Source organism: Cyprinodon variegatus, unplaced genomic scaffold, assembly GCF_000732505.1.
Source record: "Cyprinodon variegatus isolate N-32 unplaced genomic scaffold, C_variegatus-1.0 Scaffold990, whole genome shotgun sequence".
NCBI lineage: Eukaryota > Metazoa > Chordata > Actinopteri > Cyprinodontiformes > Cyprinodontidae > Cyprinodon > Cyprinodon variegatus.
Genome location: NW_015151443.1, coordinates 41,829 through 51,487, shown reverse-complemented (window position 1 = coordinate 51,487; position 9,659 = coordinate 41,829). Strand labels below are relative to the sequence as shown.

At 42.9% G+C, this 9,659-nt stretch overlaps 1 protein-coding gene across 1 annotated transcript; it reads left to right on the top strand.

The window, feature by feature from the left end:
• Positions 1 to 2,460: 2,460 nt before the first annotated feature.
• On the top strand, positions 2,461 to 9,193 carry znf710 (zinc finger protein 710). Its single transcript, XM_015399131.1, has 5 exons — positions 2,461 to 2,505; positions 4,222 to 5,718; positions 6,196 to 6,387; positions 6,868 to 7,042; positions 7,454 to 9,193. The coding sequence occupies exons 1-5, from the start codon at positions 2,461 to 2,463 to the stop codon at positions 7,642 to 7,644; spliced, it is 2,100 nt and encodes a 699-aa protein (XP_015254617.1). The 3' UTR covers positions 7,645 to 9,193.
• The last annotated feature ends 466 nt before the right edge of the window (positions 9,194 to 9,659 follow it).

Below are 9,659 nucleotides of genomic sequence, written 5' to 3'. Positions count from 1 at the left end.
TCCTTGACTTGTTCCCTTTTCTCTTGCTAAAAACAATGAGTTCTAACTATGACCCAGCTAACAGAGGATGTGGCTGTGGACTGTATGGTGGTTCAATGGATAAACAGCTCAGAGCAGGCCTGCTTTAGTAGACATGCAACGTGTGTGTGGAGATCAGAAAGGCACGTTCGTGTCATGTGTGCCTGTCCTCTGACCTCAGCAACCAGACCAACACATTTTAAATCCCAGATGAGTTCCCTGCAAAGAAAGCCAATAATTTAGTTCCTTCTCACCTCAACTAGTACCTACCTGTAGAAATGAAATTGTACCCTTATTACCACTCTAGCTTATTTGTTCCCAAGGACTTATCTCATGTAAATTTAACTGAAGTTAATGGACATGTAATTTTCTTTGCTTTGTTTTTAGTGTTTAAGAAGATTCAGGTCTGGAAAAGAGCCAGAGCGTTTCCAACTCCCCTCAAAAAACTTTTGTTTTGTCTGTGGCTTTTTCATTTTCCCCATAGGCTAGTTCTGTGTTGTTTTATGTACGTGTCCCTTGTTGTTTCTTCCATGTGGTTTCTTTGTCTTTCAGCCTCTTATCTCTTTGTTTCTTCCCTTGCTCTCCTTCTATTTTCTTTCCCCCGACTTCCTGCTATCTCTCCCCCTCGCTCACACCCTCACTCAATCTCTTTCTCTCCCCCCCATCCTTCCCTCCCTCACGCTCACTCTCATTCCCTATCTCCCCCTCTGCCCTCCTCCTCACCCCCCTCCGCACCCCTTTCTCTCTATCTTTTCTCATTCTCGCAGCACTCCCAGCTGCTGATGATTGATCAAGGTTTTCAAGGTTTGCCCTTTCCTGTTATTTAGCAGGAAATGTTTATGCACAGTTCTCAGTCTTGCGGTCACAATTGGCATGTGTCCACACTGTGTTTGTTGTGCCATCCTGCCTGCACCTATTCCTGCTTGTCTTATATCCACTTTTTTTTGTATGTTCGTAAGTACAGCAAAGGTAAGACAATGTAAAAGAATACCTGTCTAAATCATGAGGTTCATCATTAGTGGCCACATCAGTTCTCAGCTGACAGGTAGAGCGCTCTGCCGCACCATTTCTCAAAGAAATCTGGAAGTTCAATAGTTAATGTCTTCCCTTTGCTGTTTTTTTTTCCTTTTTTCCTCACTCTCTCTGTTTCTCCTTTTTTCTCTCTCCATTCCCTTTGCTCACATCCTTCCACCTCCACCTCCTCTCCTTCACTTCTTTTCTTTTCTCTTGCTGATGGACTCTTCTTTTTTTCTTTTTTTCTTCTCCCACTCCCATCACTGTTTTTTTTTCTTTCCTCCACACACCCTGCTCCTGTTTTCAATGCATTTTCTTTCAACTCACTATCTGTCTTTCCATCCCCACCTCTTCCCCAACCCACGCCCCCCCTGTCCTTTCTTCCCTTGTCTTTTATTCTTTTTCTTTCTTTCACCACATCTTTTCTTATACCCCAGCCTCCTCCTCCTGCTTCTCCTACAGTTCTTCTTTCCTTTCCTTCTCCTTTTTTACTGCATTCTATTTTTCCCTCCCCCACACCAATTCTTTCCTCTTTCCCTTTTTCTTTCTGTCCCCCCCCTTTGCTTCCTCCACTCAGCTTCACTCCCCCTCCTTTTGCTTCTTTCTTCCTTATTCTTTCCCCCCCATGTCTGTCTCCTTCCCTCCCTCTCTCCTAACTGCTTTTCTCTCCTTTCTTTTTCTACTCCTTTCTTTTGTCACTCTGTTGTTTTCCTCCTTCTGAATTTCCCAGGCAGTATACTTTATACTTAATTAGTTTGGATAAAGAACTCCTCTCTTTCCCTAAAAAAGTTGAAAAATGTCAGCTTTTCTTAGACATTATCTGTCTGTCTGTGTTGTCACTGTCATACGTACCTCCACCCAATGCGTCCCTGAGTGTTTGCGAAAGTCTACAATGTCTCTGAGTGTAAGTGTGTCTAAATCCATTATATATATACAGGAAGAGAGACAGAGAGATGGATATATAGATTTTATGTATCTATACATATGGAAAAGATAAATATAGAGATTGATAGATAAAGAAATATAGATTTATGTGAGTGGAGAGTGTTAATCTTAGCATATGCTCATATAAAAAATGGGGAAATGCAAAGTATGAAGTGTGATCAGAACAAGATAGTAGCTGCCAAAGAGAAATGTGTGTTGAAGGGTCATGTTGAATTGTACGTAGTGAGGAAGGGAGATAAGATGTGTGTGTGTTTATGAGGGAAAAGAAAAGAGAAAAGTGAGATGGGAAGGAGAGGGTGGGAGGAAGAGAAAGAAATGGGGTGATGCTGTGTGTTTGTGTGTTGGGGTGAGAGGGGGGGGGGCAGGCACAGACAGTTCTGATAACAGCAACAGTAGGAGGAGGATGAGCCGTGGGACCGCCCCACTCTCCCTCAGATATAAATAGGAGGTGGATTTTTTTACTCCACTCACTTCTCCTGAAGAATGAGATCCCTGAAACACCTCAAACATCACTCCAGGAGCAATGTGGTAAGTTTGGGAGCCTGGGGGACACACTGGGGAAGGTGTAGTTGTTTTCTCAGAGAGAGGCATGGCAGGGCGATAGGGACTTTTTTGTTTGCAGTTTGTCTGTGACGTGTTTACACTCGTCCTGTCTGCGCTCTTAAGTTGAAGTTATAGGAAAGAAGAGAGGATTGACTTTACACGCGTGGCATGAGGGCTGTGGGACCTGTTTTCTGACAGAGCTCCTTTCTAATTGTTTGTCCTTAGGTGTCTTTCAGTCTTGCAACTTTAAATGTGAAAGTGCGCCATACTCACAATAATTATCCCTATCTTCCCCGTCTACTTGTCATTTGTCTTTTTCTCTTTCATTTTTGTCAGCTTTTCATTTGGCTGTGCTTTTTCTTCACTCTACAGCCCTCCCTTCCTCCTTCACCTCTTCCCTCTTACTCACTCTGTCTTTCTGTCTCTCTTCGGCTGCCCCCCTTACCACCACCACCACCCCTCCATACACTCACACCCCCCTTCTCCTTTTCCTTTCTCTCTTCACTCCTCTCACACGCTCACTCAATCTCTCCTTCCCCTTCCCTTCCCTCCCTCCCCTCTTTTCTTTATCTTTCAGCCCCTCCATCTCATTTCTCTCTCTGTCTCCCTCCCTCCACTCCCTCCCTCCCCCGCCCACAGCTCTTTCTCCTTCTCTTCATACCTCCCTCCCTCTTTTCTCTTTCTTTCTCTCACACACACATGCTTTCAAACACACACCCAGTCTCTTTCCTTTTCGTTCCTTACAAACACACAGTCTGTCTCTGTCTGACTACTTTAAAAGCAGTAATTATAAATGACGTGGTTATCAGGGCATCCAGGTCTACTCCCCTCACCCATGCCCACACACACCTTTATTCCTTCTCTTTATCTCTTCTTCATTTCTCTGTCTACTCTTTTCTTTTTCCTTCACATGGTGTCAGGAAAGGGAAGCAGCTCTTTCTTACACGGCAGAGTGAAAGCTGTGGAGCCCTGCCTGCAAAAAAAAAAAGAAACAACATAGAGGGTCAGAACTTCTCAGAAACATTTTTCACTTAGCCTGATCCTTCCCAATATAAAGCGCGACATCAAGTCTTCATATGAAACAAAGGGCCAGTTTGATTGCTGCTTGGTTTCTCCAAAACATGACCATGAGGATCTGAAATACTATTTATAAAGTCTAGTTTTCTTTATTCGCCTGGAATACAGAATAAGTTCAGAGTTCAGTTGAAAATATAACCTTGATATAGAAGTGTAACTGTTAAATTGGTCACTGTGTTAAGACAATCAATGAGACGGTTTGCTCCAGTGATGGGACGGTCAAGCCAGGCTGTCCCAGGACCCCACAGGAAGTGCAGAGGACAGTCCACGGAAGTCAGTTTCCTGGCCAGGACCTGTATCCCTTGTTGTTTTCTTTATTATTCTGAAGCATGTTAAGGAAGGAAGCAGTGTGGAAAAACAGATCTGCCTTAACATCTTGATCTGCTGCTCTGCTGTGGATGCAGAGCAAAGACAAAAAGCTCTCCTCTTTGCATAGCTTTCTAGTAAAAAGGAGGATTTAAATACACATACGCTAGAATAACTTCAATGTTAAGATACAGTTTATGAGTCCAAAATAAGAAGGGATGTTTTGTGCTAATTAAATATTAAGTAGTACTTTTACATATTACTTTATCCGTTCCAGGTGCATTATGGCTTATGCAGTGTGTATCTGTGTGTTTGCAGGAGGAAGAGAGAAGCTGTTTTGTGCGAACCTTTCCAAAGATGACTGAGACACAAGTGGATGTGGGCACGCAAACGGAGCCCGTGGTGGTGCTATCACTTGCTCAAGCTGCTGTTCTTGGGCTCATCTCCCAGAATGAAATATTTGGGGCCACCATTGCCCCGAATGGCTTTTACACAGGGGAGCCAAAAGAAGGCCCCCCTCCACCCCCTGAGTCAGTGGAGTATGAATATGCCGACCAGCTGATAGGTGCCAATGGGGACTACCTGCCTGAGCCGTCTGGGGAGCACGAGCCCCAGCCGCACTGTAGCGAGAGAAGACGACCTGGCCCCCGTGGGAGAACCAAGAGGCCCAGGAGTGATGGGGAGCTAGAATCTCCGCAGCAGAAAGAAGTTGCTCCACAGGCTCAGGTTAAAGGCGAAATACTTGATTCTGACATCCCTCCGCCCTGCATTCATATGAACAACAGAGACAGTCCTGGCAAGTCGGAGGATTCGGTAACCCATCATGCTTCCCCGAAAGAAGAACAGGCCTGTGGAAACTGTACATCATGTGTGAGAGACAAACCTGTGCCACAAACGGACGGACAAACCGAACAGGTGCAGGAAGATGGTTCTGTTAGGGAGACAGAGAGGAAGGAAGAAGAGTTAATGGTAGAAGAAGAAGAGGAGGAAGCACTGAACCTTAAGACAACTGGAGAAAATAGCAGTCCTCTGGAGAATCGTTATTATGATTCCAACGAGGTGGCCTACGAATCTTCTGATATGCCAATGCAAGGAGAATATGAGGAGAACAGCCAGCCCCAGGCCATGCTTTGGTCGGACCCAGAGGGGCTCGCCAGACGAATGCAGATTGACCGATTGGACATTAATGTACAGATTGATGAGTCTTACTGTGTTGATGTGGGAGAGGGTCTAAAACGCTGGAAATGTCGTATGTGTGAGAAGTCCTACACCTCTAAATATAATCTTGTCACTCATATCCTGGGTCATAATGGAATAAAGCCCCATGAGTGTGTGCACTGTGGGAAGCTTTTCAAGCAGCCGAGCCACCTTCAGACTCACCTGCTCACCCATCAGGGGACCCGACCCCATAAGTGCACAGTGTGTGAAAAGGCCTTTACACAGACCAGTCACCTGAAGAGGCACATGCTGCAGCACACAGATGTTAAACCTTACAGCTGCCGCTTCTGCGGTCGGGGCTTTGCCTACCCCAGCGAGTTGAGGACCCACGAGAACAAACACGAAAACGGTCAGTGCCATGTCTGCACCCAGTGTGGCCTTGAGTTTCCAACCTACGCCCACCTGAAGCGTCACCTAACCAGCCATCAAGGTCCAACCACTTACCAGTGTACAGAGTGCAACAAATCCTTTGCGTACCGGAGCCAGCTGCAGAACCATTTAATGAAGCATCAAAACGTTCGTCCCTATGTTTGTCCTGAGTGTGGGATGGAGTTTGTCCAGATCCACCACCTTCGACAGCATGCCCTCACACACAAGGTATGGGTGATGTGTCCACTTTACAATCAGCCAGTTAGCTAGCCTCATTGTGCTTTAGATTACTGAACCCTTATTTTAAACAAGATAAAAACAAAAAAAAATTCTGGATAGTCAGGATTAAATAAGTTATCAGTTTCTCTTCTTAGTGGAAGTTGCATTAATACAGTTGTAATATTAGATCAAATGTCATTATTGCATCAAAGCCTATTCTCTAAAACCGGTTGCTTTGCACACATTGCCTTCAAAGGCTTACGTTTTTGTTTGTTCAACCCCACACCCAACATGAGTGTTGCGTGATCTGCAAAAGCCTTTTCTCTTTACCTCTGGTTCACATAGTCTCTCTTACAGATGTATGATATATACTTTTTTATCTGTATGGTGGTTATTTTATTCACAAGTATAGCTGAATACCTTTTATTTCTTAGGTATTTATAACTGCCCCTGATTTAAATCTGATCCCCTTGTGTTTCCCTCCAGGGTATGAAAGAATTCAAGTGTGATGTGTGTGCCAGAGAGTTCACTCTGTCGGCCAACCTGAAGAGACACATGCTGATTCATGCCAGCGTGAGACCCTTCCAGTGCCACATCTGCTTCAAGACCTTCGTCCAGAAGCAGACCCTCAAAACGCACATGATTGTTCACCTCCCTGTCAAACCCTTCAAATGCAAGGTGGGTGTACCAAGCAGGAGACTTAGACAATCTTTATTGTCATCTTGTATACACAGTGTATACAAAAAATAAATTTTGATGCAGTGAATGAGCAACTTACTAGCATGAAATGAACATGATCATTTATAAAGTGCGGCAGTGATCAAGAATGTAGACAGTGTAGGAGAAAAAGAAAAAAAAACAGTTGACAGTCATGGTGCAAAAGGCATTGATGTGGAAAGGTTCAGTGCAGTGCAAAATAAATAGATATGGTGCAAAATGCAGCAGAATATTGAGTTGTGTTCTTTTTAAAGGGATTATGAAAAAACATCAGCCACATCGGTAGTGCAAATATGTTTTCAAGTGTGATTCAGTCTTTATTTAAGTTTCAACAGTTCAACATTCTGATGGCAGCAGGGAAGAAGCAAGTTTAGATGTCGGGTCTCATCGAACCAATGAACAATACTAATTCTTGTACTTTGTTTTTTTCCCCTGCAAAAGGTGTGCGGAAAGTCGTTCAACAGAATGTACAATCTACTTGGCCACATGCACCTCCATGCTGGCAGCAAGCCCTTCAAGTGCCCTTACTGCACCAGCAAGTTCAACCTGAAGGGCAACCTGAGTCGACACATGAAGGTTAAGCATGGCATTATGGACACCACAATTGATGGACATGGTGAGTGGCTTTTGCTCTTGTCCTAATTAGTCTGCTTAGAACAGATGAAGCTGATTAATTTGTTCATGGGGTCAGCGTGGCATGCTTCCAAGTGAGACTCTTCTGAGGGTTTCATGTCACAATTGTCACTTAGTCTGTGCCTAATGGACTTGGACTCAGCATGTACTGTAATGTAGAGGCCAAGCATTCTGATGTGTCTGTCACTCTCTCCCCATGTGTTTAGTAAATATAGCAGTGCCTGGATTAGACATGCCTGTCCCTATCAGTGAAGACTGATGCTGAGGACAGGCAATCTGCTGGCTTTCCTCAATGTGGCCATATTTCTATAGGAAGAGATCTATGCAGCAGCAAGGGTGTCTGTTATGGAAGGCAGCATAAGATTATATTTGTATCTTCCCCTTCCTTTGTCAGAGCCACCCAATGGGACGGAAGGCCAGGAGGAGTACGAAGAAGAGAGCTTTGAATTCAGTGAGCGAGAAAACCGCGCCAACAACAACACACCAGACGTGGCCAAGCTATCTCAAATGGAGTACTACAGCAATTATGGGAAGAGTACGGGGCGCTTTAGTGCAGCAGGGATAGTACCAAATACACAAAACTGAACATGTGTGTGAACTCAATTAACATAGATTTGTTTTATTGCAATTAAAAGAAAAAAAAAATGCTTAAGTTCATCCATAAAGGGATAGCTTGTATTTTTCAACTGAGGTTCTATGATAGTTTCGGCCAATAGTTTCATTGCCTGAAATTCAAAGACAATTTGAAGAAGATCTAGAAAAATTTGGGGAATGTGAGACAAACACAATGCTGTTTCTGATTTTAGCTGCTTTTTATCAACTCGTAATACTTATTTTGTTGGATAAAGTCCATATTAAGATTTGTCAAACATCTACGCTTTGATAAAGAAGCCCTCTCTAAGGCCTAAAAACGTAGCTCCTGTGCTTCGCATCAAAGCGCAGCAAATATATGCTAATTTATTTGGTCTCACTAGACAAAAAAAATTTCAATTCAAGTTATTTTAAGGTGATACAATCAGCTAAAAGAAGGAGTCCCTCTGACCAGCCAATAGTCTCATCATGCTGAGGATTTCTTCACTCTTCTACAAATTGATTGCAGTATAGCTAAGACTTTGTCTGCAGCATGTAGTGTAACTATTACAGATACTAACTTAAGACCTAATGTCAAAAAATCCAAACAATCCCTTTAAGAATGTGGACGCCTAGCAAACTGCACATTAATATGCACTGGAATCACTGACATTCTGAAAATGTGAAAAATTAATCTCTAGAGGTTATATTTTAAAAAGAGCAGCATAGAATAGAGTTTTTATTTAAGAATCCTGCTAATTTGCCAGTTGCTTAACAAGGTCATCATCTGAACCCTAAAATAGCACACTTTGAACAAGAGGAGATGCATGTTATATTGCACTTACTCAGACAATCCCAGTATCTCTCAGTGTGCTGGGGTTTCACCGGTGTGAGCGGTGAAGGAAGGGAACAGGTGTTCTTTCACCTACCAAAGCTTATCAAAAGGTTAATGATTCACCTCGATTTATACTGTGAAGAATAAAAGCTCTGTTAAAAAAAAAAAAAGGAATCCACTTTAGTTCTGTGCTTTACTGTATATTACTGTACAGCGTATCAGTCCTGCTGTATGTTGGCTGGTACTGGTGCTTGCACTAGAGGACCACTGTGTCTACTTTTTACTTTCTCATCAAGCATCCTCCCCTCCATTGATCTCTTATCTATGAATGTAACTGTTTCTGTGGAATGTTTTCAGGCAAATTCAAACAGCCTTTTTTTTAATGCTTTGACCCCTTTACCAAAGAATTTGACGAACCTTGCAGCTATGGGCAAGTTCCTTTTTTTACCTCGCAATTCTGTCGAGCTGGGACATTGAATTTCCCCGACTTTATGAAATTACATCCAGGTTTCCCCTCCTATCCAATTTTTTGATCTCCGCAAAAGATTACCATGGAAATAAAAGCTGTGGTGCAGAATCTCTTTGAACAAACCCTACCTTCCTCCCGTAAAATCAGAGATTCTGCAAAGGCAACGCTGTAAAACACATTTACAAAGCGGCTCCATATTTTTTTATTTTTGGATTTTTAAATGGGTAACTCTTGAATAGAATTGTCCCCCTCAGAAAAAAACAAAAGAAAAAACACTTTGGACAGAAATATTAAGTGGCCCAGAGTGTGCGAGAGCACACCATCCATCATGCCGTGTACGGCTCTCAAGTGATGAACGACAGCCTCCCGACATGTGACAGGGCCGTGGACCTTGCGAAAGATGCGGAAATCTTTAAAATAATCAGTTTTACACTGCTCAGCTTTTTTTTTTTTTTCCCACACCAAACTTGCAACCTCCAAAAAAGTTTCCTCATTTAAAATTGTTGATACTGTGCATTACAAATAAAAAGTGCTATTCTTTGGTGGTTCATTTCCTTCAGCTTCTGTGTTTACTGCATCAATCTTAGCAACTATACAAAAAGGGGAAGATACTCATCCTAAACAGCTTTCCATTTTAGACTTAAGTGTGAAGATGATATGAATAGAGATGTATGTACAATGTTGTGTACCAGGCAGAATTGTCTAATAAATTTATTTACCTTAATT